General features: G+C 48.5%; 1 protein-coding gene across 5 annotated transcripts in view; it reads left to right on the plus strand.

The window, feature by feature from the left end:
- BCAS4 (breast carcinoma amplified sequence 4) overlaps window positions 1-27,113 on the plus strand; it is an 88,552-nt gene that overhangs the window by 9,200 nt on the left and 52,239 nt on the right. For 4 of the 5 annotated variants that reach the window (XM_003932574.3, XM_010343121.3, XM_074406658.1 and 1 more), the window contains exons 2-3: window positions 15,405-15,476; window positions 26,954-27,055. In XM_003932574.3, coding sequence (XP_003932623.1) covers window positions 15,405-15,476; window positions 26,954-27,055 — 174 coding nt within the window. The other variant, XM_074406657.1, reaches the window with a different exon arrangement.

A 27,113-nucleotide genomic window follows, 5' to 3' on the forward strand; every position in this document is an offset into this window, starting at 1 on the left:
GCGGGAGCACTGCCTCCCGAGTCCTCAGCCCTGTGCTCCTCCCCAGATCCCCCTGCTGTTCTTTTCCCATGTCCCTCTTCTGGGCAGGTAGGACAAGGAAGTCCCTACCTCCTGCCACCTCCAGTCTCTGCATCACGCTTTTTTTTTTGAGACAGAGTTTCGATTTTTGTTGCCCAGGCTGGAGTGCAATGGCGTAATCTCGGCTTACTGCAACCTTCGCCTCCATGGTTCAAGTGATCCTCCTGCCTCAGACTCCTGAGTATCTGGGATTACAGGCATGTGCCACCACGACCGGCTATTTATTTATTTATTTATTTATTTATTGGTATTTTTTTTAGTAGAGACGGGCTTTCACCATATTGGCCAGGCTGGTCTCAAACTCCTGACCTCAGGTGATCCACCTGCCTCAGTCTCCCAGAATGCTGGGATTACAGGAGTGAGTCAGGCCAGTGTGCCTGGCCCCACTCCCTTTTTTTTTTGAAATGGAGTTTCACTCTGTTTCCCAGGCTGGAGTGTAGTGGCGAGATCTCGGCTCACAGCAACCTCCGCCTCGCAGGTTCAAGTGATTCTCATGCTTCAGCCTCCCGAGTGGCAGAGATTACAGGTACACACCACCACATCCAGCTAATTTTTGTATTTTTAGTAGAGGCAGGGTTTCACCGTGTTAGCCAGGCTGGTCTCAAACTCCTGACCTCAAGTGATCTGCCCGCCTCAGCCTCCCAAAGTGCTGGGATTACAGGTGTGAGCCACTGCACCGGCCTCATGCCTTTTTCACTCATGTCTTGGAGATCTTTCTGTGTGAACACACAGGAGCTACCTGATTATTTTCAGTGGTTAGACAAAAATTTATTGTCTGAATGACACTTTAGGTAAACATTCCTCTGTTGACAGACAGTTAAGTCATGTGGAATCTTTTGCTGTCACAAAGTACCTGCAATAAATATCTCTGCACATACATCATTTTGCATTTATACAAATATGTAGGATAAATAGCCAGGAGGTGTATTACTGCATCTGGGGGCACCTGCATTTTAGACAAGATCAGGTATGTTTAGGGCAGTGTGGCCATAGCACATGCGTTTTATTTTTATTTTTTTGTTCTTTTGTGTGTCTCTGTGTATGTGTGGTTTTTCATGTGTGTGTGTTTTCTTTTTTAATCTGGTTTTTTTTTTTTTTTTTTTTTCCTGGCACATGCATTTTTAATGTTGGTTACTGTTGCCAAATTATCCTTCCTGGAAGTCAGGGTCTGTGTGATTTTAGAGCAGACTAGTCAGTCCTTTCTGGACATTCCGACCTTAAGGTCAAGGATCCTTTTGGGACCAGGACGGGAACTCTGTCCTGCCTTGAGGACCTGAGAGGAAAGAGTTCCCGTGTTTCTTCTGGGCAATGGGTCATTGTTTAACCTGCCAGCTCCTTCCTGTTTGCAATTCATACCTAATGCTACTCAGAGAATCACTTCATTTGCTCCCTGGCTTCCAAGATCTTTCAACCTTCATTTCGTCCCTTGTCCTGTGCGTAGAGATGGGGATGCTTTTTCTGCCTGGGCTGAATGGACCTTGCTATTCTAAGAATATTCTTCAGTGGTGTGTGTGTGTCTGTGTATGTGCACGCTTGTGCACGCAGCATTATTGAGATGCGATTTGCATACATACAATTCACATGTTTAAAGTGTATAATTGAATGGCTTTTGGGATATTCACATAATTGTACAACCATCAACCACAACCAATTTTAGAACATTTTTCTGACCCCAAAAGGAAGCACTGCCCCCGTTCTCTCTCATTCCCCAACTGCCCCTCCCCCACCACCACGACTCTCCTTTCTGTCTATAAATTTGCCTGTTCTGGTCATTTCATATGTGTTTGTGTTTTAAAAACACAGATCGGCCAGAGGCTCGAAGGCCGCATTCAACCTACAGACAGTTACATTTGGCCATCATAGTGTTTTTTAATTTACCAGGCTAGTTTTGAACATTTTGAAATCAAGACAATTTGCATAAACATCTGGATCACTCTTTGTCTTGAACAAATTAGGGTTGGCACCTCCCTGCCTGCACAAGCTGGGGCCCAGTAGCAGCCACCCATTTGCATAGGGCCTGGGGTTTCCTGTTTGCTGCAGCCTCCACCACTCCCTGTTGTCTCCCTGACCTGGAGGCCAAATGTCACCTGCTCTTTATGACCCCACTTACACTGCTATTTTTTCTAGAGATAAGTGAAATCTCTGTCAAAAGTGGAAAACTGGCTGGGCGCGGTGGCTGGCACCTGTAATCCCAGCACTTTGGGAGGCTGAGGTGTGTGGATCACCTGAGTTCAGTAGTTCAACACCAGTCTGGCCAACATGGTGAAACCCCATCTCTATTAAAAATACAAAAATTAGCCAGGTATGGTGGTGCACACCTGTAGTCCCAGCTACTTAGGAGGCTCTAAGGTAGGAAAATCACTTGAACCCAGGAGATGGCAGTTGCAGTAAGTCGAGATTGCGCCATCCCACTCCAGCCTGGGCAACAGAAAAAGACTGTCTCAAAAAAAAAAAAAAGTGGGAAATGGAAAATGAACAGTTTGCAGAAAACCATCTTCAGCACAACCCACTTCTCTTATATTTATTACCCGCATGGCTTCTGTGTCATTTGAGTTTGAAGACCCTAATAGGGTCCTCTTATATGGAGGCGGCATCTCACTGGGAGTGACCCAGAGGGACTTAGTAGACTTCTTTAGCTTCTGTCATGAGACAGAGTCTGCGGATTGTTTTTCTCACAATTTTCTTTTTCTTAGACGGAGTCTTGCTCTGTCACCCTGGCTAGAGTGCAGTGGTGTGATTTCAGCTCACTGCAACGTCCGCCTCCCAGGTTCAAGAGATTCTTCTGCCTCAGCCTCCCGACTAGCCAGGATTACAGGTACCCACCACCATGCCTGGCTAATTTTCATAGTTTTAGTAGAGACGGGATTTCACCATCTTGGCCAGGCTGGTCTCGAACTCCTGATCTGGTGATCCACCTGCCTTGGCCTCCAGAAGTGCTGGGATTATAGGCATGAGCCACTATGCCTGGCCTTCTCACAATTTTCAAATGGGGAATCAGAAGCACAGAGATGGTCAGAGGTGCAGTTGAGACACCACAGCGTAACATACAAGGCTGGGACTAAGGAGCAGCCCCGGCTGCTGTTCTTCGGCCGCAGCTTTTCCAGGCAGTGCACGTCCTCCTCCACCCCTTCCCTTCTCTCTCTCCTCCCTTTCATCTTCCTTTCTTTTCTGCAATGAATATTCATGACTACTGTATTGATTACCAATCACTGGGTGGCAATCTACCCCAAACCTTAGCAGCTTCAAGCAACTGCCGTTTCATGGGTTCACGCACGGGCTGCATTCAGCGGGAGGACTGGCCACCCTGGCAGGTCTAGCATGGCCTTGCCCATGTGCCTAGTGTTGGTGCTGGCTGCTGGCTCGGGCATCTCATTTCTCCTCCATGTGGCCTTTCAACCTCTGGGGCCTCTCTCACTGTGTGGCCCCTACAGAAGAGTTGCTTGGACTTCTTTTTTTCTTAAGTTTTATTGCTTAATTTTTAATTTTTGTGGGTGTGGAGGTACGTATATTCAGGGGGTACATAGATGTGTTGATATAGGCATGTGGTGTGAAATAAGCACATCATGAAGAATGGGGTATCCATCCCCTCAAGCATTTATCCTTTGAGTTACAAACAGTCCCATTACACTTGTGTGTGTGTGTGTGTGTGTGTGTGTGTGTGTGTGTGTGTGTGTGTGACTGAGTCTTGAGCTATTGCCCATCTGTTGGCTCACTGCAACCTCTGCCTCCTGGGGTCAAATGATTCTCATGTCTCAGTCTCCCAAATAGCTGGGATTACAGGCGGATGCCACCACACACGGCTAATTTTTCTATTTTTAGTAGAGATGGGGTTTCACCATGTTGGCCAGACTGGTGACCTCAGGTGATCAGACTGCTGACCTCAGGTGATGTTCCCGCCTGGGCCTCCCAAAGCGCTGGGATTACACGTGTGAGCCACCACGCATAGCCCAGTTACACTCTTTATTTTATTTTATTATTATGTTTTGAGACAGGACCTTACTCTGTCACCCAGATTGGAGTGCTGTAGTGGAATCTTGGCTCACTGAAACCTCTACCTCCAGAGCTCAAGCTGTCCTCGCACCTTAGCCTCCCAAGTAGCTGGGACTGCAGTTATGTGCCACTACGCCCAGCTAATTTTTTTTTTTTTTTTGTAGAGATGGGGTTTCAGCATGTTGCTCAGGCTGGTCTCAAACTCCTGACCTCAAGTGATTTGCCTGCCTCAGTCTTCCAAAGTACTGGAATTACAGGCATAGGCCACTGAGCCTGGCCTTTAAGTTGTTTTATTTTTTATTTTTTAATTTCAGTAGGTTTTTGGGGAGCAGGTGGTGTTTGGTTATATGAATAAGTTCTTTAGTGGTGATTTCTGAGATTTTGGTGCACATGTCACCTAAGCAGTGTACACGGTACCCAGTGTGTAGCCTTTTATCCCTCACCGCCCCACCCTTTTCCCTAAGTCCATAAAGTCCAGTGTATCATTCGTATGCCTTTGCATCCTCATAGCTTAGCTCCCAGTTTCACGAGTGAGAACGTGTGAGGTTTGGTTTTCCATTTCTGAGTTACTTCACTTAGAATAATGGTGTCCAATTACATCCAGGTTGCTGCAAATGTCATTATTTTATTTCTTTTTAGGGCTGAGTTGTATTCCATGGTATATGTATGTATACATACCATATATTCTTTATCAACTTGTTGATTGATGGACGCTTGGTTCTGTATTTTTGCAATTGCTATAAACATGCATGTGCCAGGATCTCTTTCGTATAATGACTTCAAGATGCCCAGGGCTGGGATTGCTGGCTCAAGTGGTAGATCTACTTTTAGTTCTTTAAGGAATCTCCATACTGCTTTCTATAGTGGTTGGACTAGTTGAGATGCCCGATAACTGTGTAAAAGTGTTCCCTTTTCACCACATCCACTAATTTTATATTTTTAGTAGAGACATCTATTATTTTTTGATTTTTTCATTACAGCCGTTCTTGCAGGAGTAAGGTGGTATCACATGGTTTTGATTTGCATTTCCCTAATCATTAGTGATACTGAGCATTTTTTCATATGTTTTTTTGGCCATTTGTGTATGAGAATTATCTCTTCATGTCCTTAGCCACTTTTTGATGGAATTGTTTTTTTCGTGTTGATTTGAGTTCCTCATAGATTGTGAATATTAGTCCTTCGTCGGATGTGTAGATGGTGAAGATTTTCTCCCACTCTGTGGGTTGTCTGTTTACTTGGCTGGTTATTTTCTCTTTCGGCACAGAAGCTTCTTAGTTTAATTAAGTCTCATCTATTTATCTTTGTTTTGTTGCATTCGCTTTTGGGTTCTTGGTCACGAAGTCTTTGCCTAAGCCAGTGTCTAGAAGGGGTTTTCCAATGTTACCTTCTAGAATTTGCATGGTTTCAGGTCTTAGATTTAAGTGTTTGCTCCATCTGGAGTTGTTTTTGTATAAGGTGAGAGAGAAGGATCCAGCTTCCTTCTTCTCCATGTGGCTAGCCAGTTATCCCAGCGACATTTGTTGACTCGGGTGTCCTCTCCCCACTTCGTGTTTTTGTTTGCTTTGTCAAAGGTCAGTTGGCTGTAAGTATTTGGGTTTGTTTCTGGGCTCTCTGTTCCGTTCCACTGGTCTATGTGCCTATTCGTTGTTGTTGTTGCTGAGATGGAGTTTCACTCTTGTTGCCCAGGCTGGAGTGCAATGATGCAATCTTGGTTCACTGCCACCTCTGCCTCCCAGGTTCAAGCGATACTCCTGCCTCAGCCTCCTGAGTAGGTAGGATTACAGGCGCCCGCCGCCATTCCTGGCTAATTTTTTTGTATTTTTAGTAGAGACGGGGTTGTATTATGTTGGCTAGGCTGGTCTTGAACTCCTGACCTCAGGTGATTCAACCGCCTTGGCCTCCCAAAATGATGGGATTACAAGCATGAGCCACAGTGCCTGGCTGCGTGCCTTTATTTATTTATTTATTTATTTATTTATTTATTTTAGAGTCTCTCAGTTGCCCAGGCTAGAGCACAGTGGCGCCATCTCGGCTCACTGCAGCCTCCGCCTCCTGGGTCTTCTGAGTAGCTGGGATTACAGGTGCATACCATCACACCCAGCTAATTTTTGTATTTTTAGTAGAGACAGGGTTTCACCATGTTGGTCAGGCTGGTCTTGAACTCCTGACCTTATGATCTGCCGCGTAGGCTTCCCAAAGTGCTGAGATTACAGGCGTGAGCCACCATCCCCGGCCTGTGCCTATTTTCATACCAATAAAATGCTGTTTTGATGATGATGGCCATATATACATATTTATATATATATATGAAATATATATGAAGCATATATATGTGAAGTATATATATGAAATATATATGAATGAAATATATATTATATATATATCATATATATTTCTTGAGATGGAGTCTCGCCCTATTGCCCAGGCTAGAGTGCAGTGGCGCCATCTTAGCTCACTGCAACCTTTGCCCCCTGGGTTCAAGCGATTCTCCTGCCTCAGCCTCCGCAGTAGCTGGGATTACAGGCATGCACTACCACGCCTGGCTGATTTTTATATTTTAGTAGAATCGTGGTTTCACCATATTGGCTAGGCTGGTCTTGAACTCCTGACCTCAAGTCATTCACCCACCTCAGCCTACCAATGTGCTGGGATTACAGGCGTGAGCCACTGCACCCAATCCTTATAGTATATTTTGAAATCAGGTAACGTGACGCCTCCAGATTTGTTCTTATTGCTTAATTTTGCTTTGGCTCTGCGGGTCTTAGGATTGTTTATTTCTAGTTCCGGGAAGGACGACGGTGGTATTTTGAGGGGAATTGCATTGCATTTGTAGGTGACTTTTGGCAGTGCAGTCATTTTCACAATATTGATTCTACCCATCCATGAGCATGGGATGTGTTTCCATTGGTTTGTGCCATCAATGATTTCTTTCAGCAGTGTTTTGTAGTTTTCTTAGAAGTCTTTCACCTCCTTGGTTAGGTATATTCCTAAGTATTTTTTTATTTTTTGCAGCTTTTGTAAAAGGAGCTCTTGATTTGATTCTCAGCTTGGTTGCTGTTGGTGTATAGCAGCCTACTAATTTGTGTACATTGATTTTTGCATCCTGAGACTTGGCTGAATTCATTTACCAGTTGTAGGAGCTTTCTGAAGGAGTCTTTAGGGTTTTCTAGGTATACGATTATGTCATCGGCGAACAGTGACAGTTCGACTTTCTTTTTACCGATTTGGATACCCATTCTTTCCTTCTCTTGTCTGATTGCTCTGGCTAGGACCTTTAAATTATTTTAAAATGTGCAATTAAGTTATTGTTGATTCTTGTTGTTCCATGGTGCTGCCTGGACTTTCTTATGTGGTTTCTAGTTTTCCGGAGGGTGAATCAGAAGCTGTGAGGTGTCTCGGGGCCTAGAACTGGAAGTCACAGAGCCTTGCTCCCATCATAGCCTATTGGCCCCAGCAAGTCGCAGGCCAGCCTAGATTCGGCGGTAGGGAAGAGTGGGTCCTGCGTCTTCACCAGAGGAGCTGCAAGGACCTTTTGCAAAAGCAGTGTGGGATGGGAGGGCGTTGGAGGGCCATCTTTGAAACGTAAGTACCTATCATTTGCCTGACTTCATTCTAGGCTGTGGGAATTGAAAGGTGAATGAAAGAGACAAAAACCTGTGCCCTCCAGAGGTTTCTCGTGGTGAGGAGATGACGGGAAACAAGTTGAGAGAAACAGGTAGTATGTTAGGTGGTGCTAAACGCTAACAAGAAAAGTAAATTGGGGAAGGGGGACCAGGAGTGGAGAGCTACAGGGCCAGAGAAAGCCTCACCGAGAAGAAATATTTCAGCAAAAGCTGGAAGGAAGTGAGAGACAATTTTCACCAGTAAAGGGAGCAGCAGGTGCAAAGGCCCTGTGGTGAGGCTGTGGCTAGTGTTGTGGGTGGGGGCTGGGCAGCGGGCATGGAGATCGGGAGGAGGTGGAGTCTCCAGATGGGGTAGGGCTGGGGAGGCCCCCCTTAGGTGTTTTCTGAGAGGGTGGAAGATGAGGGAGGACTCTTAAAAAATTGAAACCAGGCATGGTGGTGCCCATCTGTAGTCCCAGCTTCCCAGGAGGCTGAGGTGGAGGATCCCTGGGGCCTAGGAGTTGGAGGCTGCAGTGAGCTATGATCCCACCACTGCACTCTAGCCTGAATGCCAGAGATCATGTCTCTCAGAAAAAAAGTCGATATATGATTCACTTATACATTTCTGATCTTAAAGTGTATGCTTTGTTGGCTTTTAGCATATTTATTGTGTTGTGTAGACATCACCATGAGCTAATTCCAGAATATTTCCATGACCCAAAAAGAAACCCCATCACTGGACTGGGCATGGTGGCTCACACCTGTAATCCCAGCACTTTGGGAGGCTAAGGCGGGTGGATCACGAGATCAGGTGTTCAAGACCAACCTGGCCAAGATGGTGAAACCCCATGTCTACTAAAAATTCAAAAAATTAGGCGGGCATGGTGGTGACATGTGCTTGTAATCCCAGCTACCCAGGAGGCTGAGGCCGGAGAATCGCTTGAACCCGGGAGGCGGAGGTTGCAGTGAGCCAAGATCATGCCACTGCACTCCAGCCTGGGCACCAGAGAGAGTCTGTCTCAAAAAAAAAGAAAAAAATCCCATCACCATTAGCAGTGATTCCTTCCTTTCCCTGCTCGTCCATCCAGAGGGGCAACCACAAATCTACTTTCTTTCTGTCACTGTGGATTTGCCTTTCTCTCTGGACATTTCTTTCTTTTTTTTTTTTTTTCCTGAGATGGGGTCTCACTCTATCGCCCAGGCTGGAATGCAGTGACACAGTCTTGGCTCAGTGCAACCTCTGCCTCCAGGGTTCAAGCAATCCTACCACCTCAGCCTCCCGAGTACCTGGGACCATAGGCACGAGCCACTGTGCCCGGCTATTTTTTTTTTTTTAATTGAGGTACAGTCTTGCTCTATGTCCCAGGCTGGTGTGCAGTGACGTGGTGTTAGCTCACTGCAAACTCCGCCTCCCAGATTCAAGGAATTCTCGTGCCTCAGCCTCCCAAGTAGCTGGGACTACAGGCTTGTGCCACTATGCCCAGCTCATGTTTGTAGTTTTAGTAGAAACAGGATTTCGCCATGTTAGCTAGGCTGGTCTCGAACTCCTAACCTCAAGTGACCTGCCTGCCTCGGCCTCCCAAAGTGCTGGAATTGCAGGCATGAGCCACTGCACCCAGCCTTTTCTACTTTTTAACTGTAATGAATATTGTGCAAGTGTTTGTGAGAGCGTATGTTTTCATTTCTTTTTTGTTTATTTTTCTTTTTCTGAGACAGGGTCTTGCTTTGCTCAGGCTGAAGAGCAGTGGCGCCATCATGGCGCCTTGATCATCTGGGTTCAAGCCCTTCTCCCACCCCAGCATCCGAAGTAGCTGGGTCTGTAGGCACATGCCACCATTCCCGGCTAATTTTTGTAGTGGTTTTTTTTTTTGTTGTTTTTTTTTTTGTTTTTGTTTTTGTTTTTTTTTTTTTTGTAGAGATGGTGTCTCACTATGTTGCCCAGGATGGACTTGAACTCCTGGGCTTAAGTGATCTGCCTGCCTCCGCCTCCCAAAGTGCTGGGACTACATGTATCAGCCACTGTGCCTGGCCTGTTTTCATTTCCTTTGGGTACACTGGTCATAAGGTGACTCTGTGTTCCTTTTGAGGAGATGCTGGGCTGGTTTTCAGAGCAGCTGCGCCGCTGTACCTTTCCTACCAGCAGCGCGTGAGCTTCCAGTTCCTCCGCATCCTCGCAGCCCTCATCAGTTTCCATTTTTGTGATCGCAGCCATCCCTGTGAGTGCAAAGTGGTACAGTGGAGGATTTGGGTTGGGGAGAGCTCTTGGTTGGATTGTTTGTTTTTGAAATGGAGTTTTGCTCTTATTGCCCAGGCTGGAGTGCAATGGCATGATCTCGACTCACTGCAACCTCCACCTCCCAGGTTCTGGCGATTCTCCCGCCTCAGCCTCCCTGAGTAGCCGGGATCACAGGCATGGGCCACCACGCCTGGCTAATTTTGTATATTTAGCAGAGACGGGGTTTCTCCATGTTGGCCAGGCTGGTCTTGAACTCCCGACCTCAAGTGATCCACTCACCTCAGACTTCTAAAGTGCTGGGATTACAGGCGTGAGCCACCGCGCCTGGCCTAGGGCTTTGGTTTCAGCAGGACCGCACAGAGTAGATCGAAGGGCAGTAAGAACAGGAAGCCGGGACCAGTGACCAGGCTCCGGCAGTAGTCCTGGCAAGAGACGATGGTGCCTTGTGCCGGGGTGGTTCGTTGCACGGTAGAGAGAGTGAAGTAGTTGGATTTGGGGAGAGACATTTTGAAGGCTGAAGTGAGAAGATTTGCTGGCAGATTGGATGCGGTGGGAGGTGGGAGAGAAGAGTCCAGGGTGCTCGGAAGTATTTGGCCGGAGCAAGGGGATGATGGAGTTTCCCTTTGTGGAGTTAGAGAGGATCATGGGTGGAGGATCTTTTTGTGTGTGTGTGTTTTTTTTTTTGTGCTAGTCTCTTGGTGAGCGGGGCCAGCCCCTCTCCGTTTTCCGGGCATTCCCAGCTGGGAAGCTAGTATTGCCATTGTGAGACGGGGGGATGTGGGAAAAGAAAGTGAAAACCGTGATTCCCAGGTGTTTAAAAAAAAAAAAACCCACTCGCCATCTCCACCGGGCTGTTTCTGAATGTCACTTAAAGTCAGCCTCTCACCTCCTCCCCTCTGAGTGAAGCCGTTTCTGCCCAGGGAGCCGCAGAGAACAGCAAGGACATTCATTTGCTCACAGGCTGTCACAAAGGCACGTGGGCTGTAGCTTGGGGACTCTCGTTTCTGAGGCCACTTAGGGGATGATCCTGTGAGAAAAGTGTCCCGTGAGTGATTTGTGGGCATGGTGGGCTGGCTGATCCTGAGCGCCTTCCTGTTAGTTGGGTGAACCACAGTCAGCAAAGGCTCTCTAGGTCCCTCCTGCTTTTGGGAACCTCCTTAGGTACCCGGGGTGAGGTGGGGGACTGACCATAACTGACGAGCAGCAACGAAGGGGACATATTTCTTTTTCTTTGTTTTTTTTTGAGAGAAGTCCTGCTCTGTCGTCCAGGCTGGAGTACAGTGGCGCGATCGCAGCTCACTGCAACCTCCGCCTCCCAGGTTCAAGCGGTTCTCCTGCCTCAGCCTCCCGTGTAGCTGAGATTACAGGCGCCTGCCCTGCCACACCCGGCTAATTTTTTTGTATTTTTAGTAGAGACAGGGTTTCACTGTGTTAGCCAGGATGGTCTCAATCTCCTGACCCCGTGATCCACCCACCTCAGCCTCCCAAAGTGCTGGGATTACAGGCGTGAGCCACCGCGCCCGGCTGAGGGGATGCGTTTCCAACCTCCCCAAAGCCATCTTGTCTTCGTTTTGAGACAGTCTTGTTCTGTCACCCAGGAGTGCAGTGGCCCATCACAGCTCACTGTAGCCTCGACCTCCTGGGCCCAAGTGACCCTCCTGCCTCAGCCTCTCAAGTAGCTAAGACCACATAGGCAGACACCATTATGCCCAGATAGTTTTTTGTTTTGTTTTGTTTTGTTTTTTAGAGACAAACTCTCCCCCTGTTGCCAAAGCTGGACTGTAATTCCTGGGCTCAAGCGACCCTCCAGTCTTAGCCTCCCGGTGTTGGGATTATAGGCATGAGCCACTGTATCCGGCCCCAGTGAACATCTGGTTATACATTCTAGTTCTGGAGTTAGAGTGCTCAGGGTCAAATTCTGGCTTTGGTATTTATTAGCTGTGTGACCTTGAATAAGAGACTTAACCTCTCTGATCCTCTGTTTCTCAATCCATAAAATGAGGGAAATAGTAGTACCTGCCGCATAGAGCTCTTGTGAGAAATAAATGAGGTAATTCTGATACAGTGATTAGCCCTTGTTTTTATTCTATGGTAAGAGAGATTGGGTGGGTGCAGTGGCTCATGCTTATAATCTCAGCACTTCGGGAGGCTGAGGCAGGAGGATTGCATGAGGCCAGGAGTTCGAGACCAGCCTGGGCAACATAGTGAGACCCCTGTCTCTACAAAAATTAAAATACAAAAAAGAGCTAGCTATGGAAAGCAACCCCTCATGATGCACCTGCCATGTGTCAGCATTCATTAAATGAGTTAGCCACATTTAGGACGTCAGGTTAACCTCCTGACCATTCTGCCGAAAGGGCATGATGGTTCCTGTCACAGGACAGCCAGCAGCAGTGAAATGCAGAAGTGAAGCCATTGGGTTCCAGCCGCACAGCTGGCAGAGGGGAAGGTGAACCCAGCAGTGCCGTGACCATGCCATGCTCTTCCTGAGCGGGCCAGGATGGGTTGCAATGCGCTTCCCATAAGCACAGCGCTGCAGAGACATCTTGGGAAGGAGGCATCCCACCCAGCTGGGGCGTGGGCTCCCACGGCCTCCCACGCAGTTTGTGTGTTGCTAAGCGTGTCTGGACCCGGGTCTGTGTTGCATGCACCTGCGCTCCCAGGATCTCTGTCACCTGCTGCACCCCGCTCCTCTCCTCTCTTTCTCTTTCCCCTGGGTCAGAAAGAACAACCAAACTTCCCCTTCTCCCACCACGGTGACCTCTTGGCTTCATCCTTTCTCCCTTGGGGTGATAATGATATTTTCTCATTGTAATTTAACTTGGGTGGGGGGATGATCTCTCTTTTTCCCAGTCTTCCCGCCCGTCTCCCTCATTGAGGCACAGAAATAGTCCCAGCTGTGAGATGAAGGTTGCAGGGTTTAAAATTGCAACTTGGTACTATTTATACTCCAGCCTGAAAGATGTTTTTTTGCGCAGTCGTTTATTTTGTTGTGGTGGAGATGGCTCATGCTGGAGGCAGCAGGAACTGGTGCTGTATAAACAGTTCTCTGGGGACAAGTGGGTGGCGAGGGAGCCTTCAGGTGCAGGGGGCGGGGACTAGGCCTGCCCAGAAATCCTAAGCATGCCTCGCTGGCGCAGGACGGTGTGGCCTGGTAGGCAGGGAAAGCGGATCACGTACTGGTGAACTTTCTGCCTGAATGCCTGGCCATTACAAAAATAACTACAGAAACTGGTATTTTAGAAGTCGTAAAAGTAGTACATACTTGCGGGAAAAGAAAGACCTAATTTTTTTTTTTTTTTTTTTTTTTTTGAGATGGAGTCTTGCTCTGTCTCCCAGGCTAGAGTGCAGTGGCTTGATCTCTGCTCACCACAACCTCCGTCTTCCGGGTTCAAGCAGTCCTCCTGCTTCAGCCTTCTGAGCAGGTGAGACTACAGATGTGTGCCACTATGTCCGGCTAATTTTTGTATTTTCAGTAGAGACGGGGTTTTGCCATGTTGGTCAGGCTAGTCTCAAACTCCTGACCTCAGGTGATCTACCTGCCTCGACCTCCAACATGCTGGGATTCTAGGCATGAGCCACTGCACCCAGCCAAGCCCCTAATTTTTACATAAGTGCATAAAACAGTTGTATACTGGCAGGCCCTTTGCATGTTCGTGATTGGCTTCATTTGTGAAGCATTAAAGGTTTGTTTTTTAAAAAATGTGTTCCAGTGTTTAAACATTGGGACATTGCCTATTAAATTAGAATTTCTGACTTCTCTTGGAAGATGGAAAGATCTGGCAGCCCCAGGCCTGTGTTTCCTCATGGCGGCTAGTGGCCAGCAGCTGGAGGACTGGATGGGCACCTCTCAGATCACGACAAGACCGATGGCCTGCTTCGTTCATTTATGTTCTTGTCCAGCCTGATAACTGGGTTTATTTTTTTTCTTTTCTTTTTTTTAAAGACAAGTTCTCACTCTGTCACCCAGCCTAGAGTGCACCCAGCCTAGTGGTGTGATCACAGCCCACTGCAGCCTCAGCCTCCTGAGTAGCTGGACTGCAGACACACACCACCAAGCCTGGCTAATTTTTTTTTTTTCTGAGTCTCACTCTGTCACCCAGGCTGGAGTACAGTGGTCTGATCTTTACTCACTGCAACCTCTGTCTCCCAGGTTCAAGCGATTGTCCTGCCTCAGCCTCCTGAGTAGGCAGGACTACAGGCACACACCACCACGCCCAGCTAATTTTTGTACTTTTAGTAGAGACAGGGTTTCACCATAATGTCCAGGCTGGTCTCGAACTACTGACCTTATGATCCACCTGCCTCAGCCTCCCAAAGTGCTGGGATTACAGGTGTGAGCCACTGAGCCCAGCCTAATTTTTTTTGTTGTTGTTAAAGGGATGGAGTCTCCCCATGTTGCCCAGACTGGTCTCGAATTCCTGGTCTCAAGTGATCCTCCTGCCTCGGCCTCCCAAAATGTTGGGATTATAGGCATAAGCCACTGTGCCTGGCCATGGACCCTTTACATAACATAAACAATTCAAGTTTCCCTTGTCTGAGTCCCTTTCCTAATTCCGACTCCCCAGGGCTTAGTAAACCCTATTAATAGGTTTCTAAAGAAACTCTAGGACACCTGGTTGGATTTGAATTTCAGATAAACAACAAATAATTTTTTTAGTATAAGCACATCCCTTAACTATCAGCAGTTTGGCACATATCATTCCAGGCCTTTCTCTGTGGAGCCAGGTACGTTTTTTTTTTTAATTGCGGAAAACTGAAACTGGAATTTATTTATTTATTTTTTTATGGAGTCTTTCTCTGTTGCCTGGGCTGGAGTGCAGTGGCCCGATCTCGGCTCACTGCAGCCTCCACCTCCCAGGTTCAAGCAGTCCTCCTGCGTCAGCCTCAGAGTAGCTGTGACTATGGGGACTTGCCACCATGCCTGGCTAATTTTTGTATTTTTAGTATAGACAGGGTTTTGCCATGTTGGCCAGGCTGGTCTCGAACTCCTGACCTCAGCTGATCGCCCGCCTAGGACATTTTTTGGCATGGTTTGTATCCGATACTGTCTGCAGCTTGCTTTTCCTCTCCAGGGTGTCACTGGGGACACTGTGTTTATCAGAGCAGGCTGTGAGGCTGTGGACTCCATCTGGATTCGGATCCTGGCCCTGCGTTTGTTAACTGTGTGACCTTGAGCAGGTTACCTCTCTGAGCCTCCATGTCCTCATCTGGACAATGTGGAGGACAAGGGTAGCTTTGTTATTTCCTGTATTTGTTGATCTTGTCCCTTTTGGAAGCTGTGGAGAGTGGAGAGGCCGTGGTGGCTTTAACCAGTCCTCTGCGATGGGCACCAGGACTGCTGCCCGTTTATTGCTCTTTCAAATGAGGCAGTGGAAGGGGGTCGAGCAGGAGCTGGGCACATAATCCTAAGACTTAGCTTGCTTTAAAAAAATATGAAGGGTGTTTGTCTCCCTGGAAACCACTTGCTAATCTCCAGGATATCGTCTCTTTTTCAGGCGAAGGAGGTGGAGGAGACCATCGAGGGCATGCTCCTCAGGCTGGAGGAGTTCTGCAGCCTGACCCACCTGGTAAGTGGCTGCCTGGCCTGGGAGGGCTGGATTTAGGCCCAGGCCAGGCTTCAGGCCCTTGCTGGAGTTTTCTGGGGAAGCCATTTTGGTGGTGAGTTAGCAACCAGAAGGAATGGGGCAGCGGCCAGCGGTGAGAGGAAAGCCACGTGCACACACTCCCTCCTCTCTCTCTCTCTCTCTCTCTCTCTCTCTTTTTCTCTCTCTCTCTCTCTCACTCAACCCCAAGTGCTTCCTGAGGCGGCCATCTTGATCTCGCCCTTCCCCCGAGATGGTTTTTATTCCGCAGAGGAGCCAGGAGTGGACCACAAGGTGGCACTCTCGGGCACCGATGCAGGGAGCCGTTCAGCGGGGACGCTGGACTATATTTAACTTTCCTCAGCTCCGCGCTGTCCGCTGTGCAAAGGTGGAGACAGCCAGGAAATGGCTTCAGGCCTGCGAGGCCTAGGAGGAGGCACTTGCTCAGGCCGCAGACCGTCGTGGCGCTGGGCATTGAGTGCCTTCCTGAATCCTGCCGCTCTCTCTGCTTCTCCCTCCTGCTCTGTCTGCTTGGCCCAAATCCCCTCACCTGACTGGGGAGGAAGATGGAAGACAATGGCCCGGAAGACCAAGGCCTCCCATGCCAGAGTCTCTACAGATCACGTCTAGAGGCGGGCGTGGCGGCTCACACCCATATTCCCAGCACTCTGGGAGTCTGAGGCGGGTGGATCACCTGAAGTCAGGAGTTCAAGACCAGCCTGACCAACATGGTGAAACCCCATCTCTACCAACAATACAAAAATTAGCCAGGTGTGATGACGGGTGCCTGTAGTCCCAGCTACTGAGGAGACTGAGGCAGGAGAATTGCGTGAACCCGGAAGGCAGAGGTTGCAGTGAGCCGAGATCACACCACTGCACTCCAGCCTGGGTGATAGAGCGAGACTATGTCTCAAAAGAAAGAAAGAAAGAAATTGCTTCTAGGTCCCAGTACCCCCCCAGGATTGTTGCCAGCCAAGTGTGGAGCCCCCATGAGCATTGATAGAATTTTCTAGAAGCTCCCAAGCTTATTAGAGGCAAGCCAGCAACCTGGGCTTGAGGTGTCTGCCTGGAAGCCCAAAGGGTAGAGCTCCATATTGTGATCAGGCCCTGAGTCTCCCCAGAGTGGAGGAAGCCTGCCCACCTGCGCCCAGTGGCGTCCGTTGTGTCCCTGAGAAGCACCGTGTCTGGACCCTGAGAGCGTTTGTGAGAACCCAAGGGAGTAATAGTAACCACGGCCCCAGACATTCATTGATCACCTTCCTTTGTGCCTGGCACTACTCAAAGCCACCCAAGAGAGCAGGTACCAAGTTATCCCTCCGTATTCAGCGGACCTTGGCCCCGCCTCTGGGGTCATAGCAGTGGTCTCAAGAAAACCTATGTTGTTTCTTCTCTTGAGTCAATTTTTAAGTTCAGATGTGGGTCCAGGTGGGAGCTGGGTAACAAGACAGGCTTTTAACAGCCTGGGTTGTCCTTTCTTTACCACCAAGCATTGAGTTCTTTCCTTTCTTTTCTTTTTCTTTCTTTCTTTCGACAGAGTCTCTCTCTGTCCCCCAAGCTGGAGTGTTCAAGTGATTCTCCTGCCTCAGTCTCCCAGGTAGCTGGGATTACAAGCAGGTGCCACCACACCTGGCTAATTTTTTTTTTTTTTTTTCTTAGTAGAGATGGGGTTTCATCATGTTGGCCAGGCTGGTCTCGAACTCCTGGTCTCAAGCAATCCTCTCGCCTCAGCCTCCCAAAGTGCTGGGATTACAGGCATGAGCTACCATGCCCGGCCGCATTGGGCACTTTCTCATGAATGGGCCCCGTGATGAGCTGGAGTTTGCAAAGAGAGTTCAGTCCATCTCCATCCCCACCAAGCCCCAGTCTATGTGGGGAGACTGATTTGGGTACCCGTTGCTGCCATCCCATGCTACAGTGCTGTTGCGAAAGTCAGGTCAAGGTGTGAAGGGCTTTTGGAGCCGGGGGTGTAAGTCCTGCCTAGGAAATTGGGAAGGCTTCACAGAACAGGTGGTGACGAATCTGGGGCTGGAAGGAGAAACAGAGAATTCAACAGATAGGGAAGGAGGGCATTTTGGCTGAGGGACCAGCCTGGGCGAAGGCGGGGAGGCCAGGGATGTGGTGTGGTGGGAACCGCGTGGAGCATCGTGGCTGCAGGCAGGGAAGGCAGGTTGGGAGGGTGGTGTGGATGGATGCTCCAGAGACACCTTTGTTCTCAAATCCCAGTCTACCATCCACATGGGCATTCTGTGAAATGAGACCCAGCAGCAGCCTGAAGAGGGCTGGGGACAGGAGTCCGCGTGGACAGGTGGAGAGAGACCCACGTGGCCCAGCCCTGAAAAACCGTTGCAGCTTCCTGTGGTGGGACGTGTGTGTGTGTGTTGCCAGGAGACTCACGATGGCAGGCAGCATCGGGCAGATCCTCCTAACTCGAAGCCTGGAGATGCTTCTTGGAAAGATTTAATCCTGAGGCCACACACAGATGACCCACAGGTCTAATCCTGCCTGCAGATAATTTGATGTTTCTTGGAGGAAAAAATGAGCACTAGCTTGTGATATTTTTAGAATTTCATGTGAAAAATCTAGAGTTCTGGCTTCTCTCAGAAAAGCAAAGATCTGGCCCTCCTGGGGTGCTCGTTCCTTCCTAGCCAAGCATTGGCCACTGTGTCACGTGGCAAGCGGGCGACCGACCGCTGTGGGCAGCGAGTGTGCTTTCCAGCGTGTTACAGTGCCGGCTGCTCCCGGGGACCCTCCCTGACTCCACAGCCACCACATGCTCGTGTATTTCTCATAGATGATGTTTCTCTGTTCTTTTTTTTTTTTTTTTTTGGCATGGAGTCTCACTCTGTCTCCTAGGCTGGAGTAGTGCAGGGGCACAATCTCAGCTCACTGCAACCACTGCCGCCCGTGTTCAAGCAATTCTCCTGCCTCAGCCTCCTGTGTAGCTTACAGGCACGTGCCAGCACACCCAGCTAATTGTTTTGTATTTTTAGTAGAGATGGCGTTTCACCGTGTTGGTCTGGCTGGTCTTGAACTCCTGACCTCGTGATCTGCCCACTTTGGCCTCCCAAAGTGCTGGGATTATAGGCGTGAGCCACCACACCCGGCCTTGTTTCTCTGTCCTTTTGACCCTACTGAAAGTGGGAAAATAAAGCCAGACCAAGAGGATCCCATGGTCAAGAAATGGAAGAGAACATGCATCCTTTTGGAAGCCAAGGCTCTTCCCATGTGTCTGTGTTGACAGAATGTGCCCAGCCAGCTCTGCAGGTATGTGATGCTTTTGGGAACCCTGGGGGTGTTTGAGTTCGCAGCCCTTACAAGGGCATTCTGTGCCGATGCCATTTATATTCTAGAAACCCTCTCAGCTCCTAGAGGCTCACACTTGGTTTATCTGGTATGTCTGCTGTGTGCTGTGGGGCTGCATGAGTGCAGAGAGAGATGTCTGGTGATCAGCCCGAGCTTGAGGCCGCTTTTTCTCTTTAAGAGCTGCTTTGAAGTCTACGCTAGGGATGATTAGGATCCTCTAGGGGCAGGTGATGTCACACCATGGGCCACTGTTCCCCCAGGTCCCTGCCTCAGCCGTCAGAAACACAGATTGATCAATTTACAGGTCCAAGAGAAGCCAGGCCACTTCCCTTCTGATAAAATTGGGCTATTAGAAATCAAAGTCCAGCTTCCTGACTGTCTTATTAGTTCTTCCACTAGCCTGACCTAACCGGTCTCTGTCACTGAAACTCACCCCTCTGTTCTGGGACCTTATTTGACATCTGATATAATGCCAATTGTTGGCACTTCACGTTCTGATTTCTCCCACTGTGGGGCCAGGGGCGCGTCACGTTACCTCTCTGAACCTTTATTTTTTCCTCTGTAAAATGAAGATAATGGTTCTGATTATCTATTGCTGTGTCACACTACCCGAAAATTTAGTGATGTAAAACAACCACCCATTTATTCTGTGGGCTAGAGCACGTCACAGAGGACTCAGCTCATCGGAGTCGAAGCTGACTTCTTCATCACTTGTCTGGTACCTGGGCTGGGATGGCTGGGACTGGTTGGCATAAATTGCCCCCATGCATGCTCTCTATGTAGCTGGCGTGGGCTTCCTCACAGCATGGCTGTCTGGCCTCCCCAGAGCAAGCGATCCAATGGGCTGGAGGGGAAGCTGCCTCATGTCTTGAGGCCTGAGTATGGAAATTAACACAGTGTCACTTCTGTTGTAGTTTATTGGTCAAAGCAGTCACACAGCCCAGTGAGAATCAAGGGGAGAGAATACAGATTTTACCCCTTCACGGAAGGAATTAAGGAGCTTGTGGCCATTCTTAATCCACTACAAATAATTTATGTTTCCAAAGAGTTACTGTAAGGAATAGATGAGGCGGAGATGTGTGCTTCACACCTCTAGAATGGCTAGATCTTATAAACCACCCAAATACCGAGTGTTGGCAAGGATGTAGAGCAATGAAACTCTCACACATTGCTGGTAGAAATGCAGAAAAACTACAGCCACTTAGGAAAACAGCTTGACAGTTTTTTATGAAGTGTTTTTTTTTTTCTTTTTTTTTTTTTTTTTGGACACGGTCTCACTCTGTTGCCCAGGCTGGAGCACAGTGGCACTGTGTCTGCTCATTGCAGCCTCTTCCTCCTGGGTTCAAGCAATTGTCATGCCCAAGTAGCTGGGATTACAGGTGCCCACCACCACGCCCAGCTAATTTTTGTATTTTTAGAAAAGATGTTTCACCATGTTGGCCAGGCTAATCTCCAACTCCTGACCTCAAGTGTTCCATCCGCCTCGGCCTCCCAAAGTGCTGGGATTACAGGCATGAGCCACCACGCCCAGCTTCTTAGAAAGTGGAACATTGTTTAACCTACATCCCAGAAATTCTAATTCTTGTCATTACTAATGAGGAATGAGAACAGGTGCTCGCCACACAAAGATTTGCACACAAATGCTCATAGAAGCCTTATTCGTGATACCCCAAACTGGAAACAACCCAAATCTCCATCACCAGTAGAATGAATGAAGCAACTGTTGTTTATGCATATATTGGAATACTGCACAGCAATGCAAAAGAACTGACTACTCTACACAGCAACATAGATGATCTCACACATGTGATATTGAGTGAAAGAAATCATGGCCAGGCATGATGGCTCACACCTGTAATCTTAGCACTCTGGGAGGACAAAGTGGGAGAGCTGCTTGAGCTCAGGAGTTTAAGACCAGCCCGGGCCACATAGGGAGACCCCATCTTTATTTTTAAATAATAATAATAATAAATTTGAAAAGCTTGACACAAGAATACATTCTGTGTGATTCCGTTAGTCTGAAGTTCGGGAATGGGCAGACCTAGTCTATGGGTGGTGTAAGTCAGGTAGTAGTTGGTTTGGAGAGGGCAGTCGTGGCGGGCCGGAGGACTTACGGGGTGATGAAACTCCGGTGGAGGTTACACAGATGCGAACGTATGTGTGGATTCATCAAGCTGCCCACTTATGAGCTGTGCACTTTGTGTCACCTACACTCACTCAGTTAAAGCTCACTGCTGGGCACAGTGCCTGCTATTTCTTTATTTCTTTATTTTTGAAATGGAGTTTTGCTTCTGTTGCCCAGGATGGAGTGCAGTGGTGCGATCTTGGCTCGCTGCAACCTCCGCCTCCCGGGTTCAAGCCATTCTCCTGCCTCAGCCTCCCAAGTAGCTGGGATTATAGGTGCCCACCACCACACCTGGCTAATTTTTGTGTTTTTAGTAGAGACTGGGTTTCACCACGTTTGCCAGGCTGGTCTTGAACTCCTGACCTCAGGTGATTCGCTTGCCTCGGCCTCCCAGAGGGCTGGGATTACAGACATGAGCCATTGCAACCGGCCCAGTGCCTGCTATTTATTAAATGACTAATAAATGGTAGCTACTAATGTAATCATCATCATTACCTAAGCACCAGAGGGTCATGGCATGGATGAAGTTGTCCACAGTACGGCTAGATTTGGAAAGCCTTCCAGCTTGGTGCACTCTGGGGTTCCGGTAGCTTGTCCAAGCCCTCTGAAACTCTGGTGGCCTTGGGCCCACCTTCTGCCAGACTCTTACTTCACACACATAAATGGAGAACATTTCCTGTTGGCCTTGGCCCAGCAGTTGCATTTGGCGTGGGTGCATGTTCTTGGGTCAAGTGCGTTTGGCTCTCCTTCCTAGGGGCCCTGAATCATCCTGGACAGATGTCTTTGCTCTGTGATGACCTCAGCACCTGATGCCCAGACTTCTGGGCTCTGGAGACCAGCTCTGGGGAGGTGGGAGGATAGCTGGGGGAAGGGTCTGTGGCCCTTAGGCTAGCATACCTGGTTGGTTGGTTGTCCCGGCAGAGGCTCTGGAGCATGGAGCCTTCTTCACTGACATCTCTTTGCTCTTCTCAGAGCCTGGCCCCAAGCGTGCAAATGCAAATGCCTGTAATGTAACGAGAAGGGGGTTGGAGATGAAACGTGTGTCATTTTCCTTTTGACGCCTCTATAAGAAGAAAGTACTCCTCTGGGTAGCCACGGATTCCATGTTGGGGAGACTGTAGGGAGTGTTGGGGACTGGGGTTAACAAAAGTGTCAGCTGTCGCTCAGCTCCAGCTGATTGTTGCCATGTGAAACGTGGGCTCAGTGTGCCCAGGTCTTCTGATTTTTTTTTTTTTTTTTTTTTTTTTTTTTTTTTTTGAGACGGAGTTTCACTCTTGTTACCCAGGCTGGAGTGCAATGGCGCGATCTTGGCTCACCGCAACCTCCACCTCCTGGGTTCAGGCAATTCTCCTGCCTCAGCCTCCTGAGTAGCTGGGATTACAGGCACGCGCCACCATGCCCAGCTAATTTTTTGTATTTTTAGTAGAGACGGGGTTTCACTATGTTGACCAGGATGGTCTCGATCTCTCGACCTCGTGATCCACCCGCCTCGGCCTCCCAAAGGGCTGGGATTACAAGCTTGAGCCACTGCGCCCGGCCCAGGTCTTCTGATTTTTCACAAGAAGGCAGAGTTCTTGGTTTCTAAGGGAAAGATCCTGACTTTGACATCTGGCATCTGGTTTGGTTGTACTGTTCTTGTTTTTTTAGGTATGGTTGGGCTGACATTGCCTCGGCCTGATGGAACGGTGTCTGTAGATCTCCTGTTAGGGAGGGTGGCCTCAGGCCCATCTGGGTTGGAATTCTCCCTCTCCCACTTTCTAGCTTTGTGACCTTGGGCAGCTCACTTAGTTTCTCTGAGTCTCAGTTTTGTCTCCCTTAAAATAAGGTTGAAGAGGAAATGGGTCTTGCATCACGCGACCCATCCCCAGCACACGGTGAGAGTTCATGGAGTATGCTCTGTCGGTATCATGCCCCTCCAGACTGGTCCTACATTAACCCTACAGTTCCTTTTTTTCCTTTAAAAATTTTTTACTTAGCCGGGCGTGGTGGCTCAAGCCTGTAATCCCAGCACTTTGGGAGGCTGAGGCGGGTGGATCATGAGGTCAAGAGATCGAGACTATCCTGGTCAACATGGTGAAACCCCGTCTCTACTAAAAATACTAAAAATTAGCTGGGCATGGTGGCGCGTGCCTGTAATCCCAGCTACTCAGGAGGCTGAGGCAGGAGAATTGCCTGAACCCAGGAGGCGGAGGTTGCGGTGAGCCGAGATCGCGCCATTGCACTCCAGCCTGGGTAACGAGAGTGAAACTCCGTCTCAAAAAAAAAAAAAAAAAAATTTTTTTTTACTTTTTTAAATAGGATGCCTCACTATGTTGCCTAGACTGGTCTTGAACTCCTGGCCTCGAGTGATCCTCTTGCTTCAGTCTCCCGAAGAATTGGGATTATAGGCGTGAGCCACTGCACCTGGCCTTAAAGTTTCCTTTATGGTTCCCAGCCCAGGGTGGAACTAAGGGTAAGGCTGGGGTCTTTCAGCCCCTGGGATGGCACTCCCTGGCCCCCCATTTTGAGTAACTGCTGGAAACCTCTGGGCAGGTATAAACAGTTCCCTGTTGCCTTCGGTTTCAGCCATTGGAGAAGCTGCCTCAGAGAAGGGACTTCTGTAAAAATAAGAAACAGGCTGCGCGTGGTGGCTCACACCTGTAATTCCAGCACTTTGGGAGGCCAAGATGGGCAGATCACTTGAGGTCAGGAGTTCAAGACCAGCCTGACCAACAGGGTAAAATCCGTCTCTACTAAAAATACAAAAATTAGCTGGGCATGGTGGTATGTGCCTGTAATCCCAACTATTCCAGAGACTGAGGCTGGAGAATCGCTTGAACCTGGGAGATAGGGTTGCATTGAGCAGAGATGGCGCCACTGCACTCCAGCCTGGGAGAGAGAGTGAGATTCGCCTCAAAACAACAACAACAAGGAAAACTAAATAAATAAAAATAAGGAAAAAAGATAGAGAAGAGCCTTCTTTGTTCCCAATTCTTTGGGATTTAGGGAGCTAGGGATGGTCTGGAATCTCCTCTCTACCACTTTCTCTGTCTCCTGTATGTTGCCAATCCCAGCCCATACCCTGAAGCCCATTCTCACTTCTCCACCGATTTGTTTCTCTAGAAATTAACAGAAAGATAAGATTCCAGTTTGTTCCCCCATGTTCTGACCTTGCCCTCGAGTCAATTATCTGCTCTTTGCTACATCAGGATGATTTTCTCCAAGTTTAGCCTTGTCGAGGGATGAGCTTCTCTCTAGAAATCCGGCCTTCGGGAAGAAAGGGAGGAGATTGAGGACGTTTTCCCTGTCACTGATAACAAATGCTGGAGTCAGACAGAGAATAGAGCTGGAGTGGGAGACTGGGGAGAGGAAAGACTGTGGAAACCCCAGCGCTCAGGCCCATCTGGAGGGAGCAGCCCCAGCCTCTGCTGCCTGGGGAGATTCAGGCCTATCATTGCCAAAGCTGTTGACTTGAGAGAAGCTGTAGATTTAGACCTAATTCCTTGAGTTTTAAAAACCACATTTGTATATTTTATTTGGGAATAGATTAGATTTACAGAAAAGTTACAAAGATTGTTCAAAGAGTTGCCATATTAACCCTAAAGTTTTTTAATACACTTTTAATTTTTTTGTTTGTTTGTTTGAGACAGAGTCTCACTCCGTTGCCAGGCTGGAGTACAGTGGCACGATCTGGGATCACTGCAACCTCCGCCTCCCAGGTTCAAGAGATTCTCCTGCCTCAGCCTCCCGAGTAGCTGGGATTACAGGCACACACCACCACGCCCAGCTAATTTTTGTATTTTTAGTAGAGACAGGGTTTTACCATATTGGCCAGGATGGTCTCGATCTTCTGACCTTATGATCCCACTCACCTTGGCCTCTCGAGGTGAGTCACTGCGCCTGGCCACCATTTTTAGTTTTTTAATAGAGATGGCACCTCATTATGTTACCCAGGCTGGTCTTGAGCTCCTGGCTCCCTTTGTTAACATCTCACATCACCATGGTACATTTGTCAGTACTAAGGGGCCAGGCATGATGGCTCACGCCTATAATCCCAGCACTTTGGATTGAGGCAGGAGGATAGCTTGAGATCAGGAATTCAAGACCAGCCAGGGCAACACAGTAAAACCCTGTCTCTACAAAAGATAGAAAAGTAGCTGGGCATGGTGGTGCACAGCTGTGGTCCCAGCTATTCAAGACACTGAGGCTGAAGAATTGTTTGAGACCAGGAAGTTGAGGCTGCAATGAGCCATAATCGCACCCCTGCACTTCAGCCTGGGTGACAAAGCAAGACCCTATCCCCCCTCCAAAAAAAACCCTAAGAAACCAGCATCAGCATGTTGCTCTTCCCTGAACTCCACGCCCTGTTTTGATGTCGCCAGTTTTCCATGAGGGTCCTCTTTCTGTTCCAGGATCCAGTCTAAGGTGCCACATGGCACGAGGTTGTCACATCTCCTTAGTCTTTTCCGGTCTGTGACAGTTTCAATCATACCCTGCTTTTTGTCACTTGCACAGTTTTGAGGCATGCCAGTTGGGTGCTTCCTAGAAGGTCCCTCGATTTTGGTTTGATGTTTTTCTTGTGGTTAGACTGGAGACAGGAATTTATGGAACAATCACCACAGAGGGGGGCTTCTTATCGCATCCCATCAGAGGGCACCCTGTGCCCACATGCCCACATTTGGCATCACAGATGCCAACCTGCGTATGGTGGTGCCTGCCGGCTTTCTCCGATGGAATTTACCAGTTCCCTCTTTCCAGACCCGTTCGGTTCTTTCCATGTATTAAGCTTGTGCACATTTACTTTGTACTTCGAGTTATGATCTAATACTATGTTAGTTTTTTGTTGCTCAGATTGTCCCAGCTTTGGCCATGCCACTCTCGCAGGTTGGCTCTGTGTCCCTTGGGTAAGCCCCATCCTTTATTTAGTGGAACACTTCCTTGCTTTCTGGTGCTACAAGATGCTCCAGGCTCGGCTCAGTCCTAGAACCAGCCATTTCTCATGGGAGCCCCACTTGAATTTTTGTTTGTTTTTAGAGACAGGGTCTTGTACTGTCACCCAGGCTGGAGTACGGTGGCACCATCTTGGCTCACTGCAACCTCCGTCTCCTGGGTTCAAGAAATTCTCCTGCCTCAGCCTCCTGAGTAGCTGGGATTCAGAGGCGTGCGCCATCATGCCCGGCTAATTTTTGTATTTTTAGTAGAGATGGGGTTTCACCATGTTGGCCAGACTGGTCTCAAACTCCTGACCTTAGGTGATCCACCCACCTGGGCCTTCCAAAGTGTGGAATTACAGGTGTGAACCACCACATCTAGCCGCTCCTCAGAATTTGAGAACCATGAGTATATTGTCTTTTTTGCACAACAAAGATGTGATGGCATGAAAATGGAATCTCTCGTTCTCTCTTACACAAACACACACAGAAGAGTTAGGCTTGGTTGTTGGGCTCTGAAGGAAAATGGAACCATCAGTATCTGATTTCAGTGATCAAGGGAAAGATAGATGGCTTCATACAGTTCACTTTGGGGGCCCTTGCAAGCAGAAGAAAATGAAGACAAAATGAAACGGTGCAAGAAAGTACTTAGCACAGTGCCTGAGTGTCGGAAGCATCTAATACATGAGACTTGTGGATTTCATTAACATGATTAATGAATATTAATCAAAATGATCCACTTGTTAATATTAATTGCAATGCAATGAAAACCTGACTGACTTTGGCTTTGGTTTACAGAAGCGATTCTAATTCTTTCCATTTGCTCCAGTGCAATCGTTTAGAAAATGAAGATATTTAATTTGGGACTGGTGTTGCTGGGGGTTTGGTGTTAAGTGATTAATTTGTGGTTCATTAACTAATACCTGGGTAGGTCTGGATCCGCAGAGGCAACGAGGTTGGGCCTCCCCGGTGCTCTGGGTTGTTCTAGGGCCTGTCTTGGGCAGGATGCCACCTGGCACCTCAGCCGTCAGTGAGGTCTGCACAGACCCTGGCCAACCTCTGAGGCAGGCAGGAGGACACAGTGATGGAGCAGAAGGCCTGATGAGCTGTTTTGTTCCTTGCAGATCAGAAGTGATACTTCACAGATCCTGGAGGAACACCTCCCAGTCCTTAAGGCCAAATTGACAGAAATGCGTGGGATCTACACCAAAGTGGACCGGCTAGAGGTGTGTCTGGGGAAATGAAGGTTCTGAGGCTGTGGACTTAATCTGGCTTTTGCCTTTT

This window comes from Saimiri boliviensis, chromosome 9, assembly GCF_048565385.1.
Source record: "Saimiri boliviensis isolate mSaiBol1 chromosome 9, mSaiBol1.pri, whole genome shotgun sequence".
Lineage (NCBI taxonomy): Eukaryota > Metazoa > Chordata > Mammalia > Primates > Cebidae > Saimiri > Saimiri boliviensis.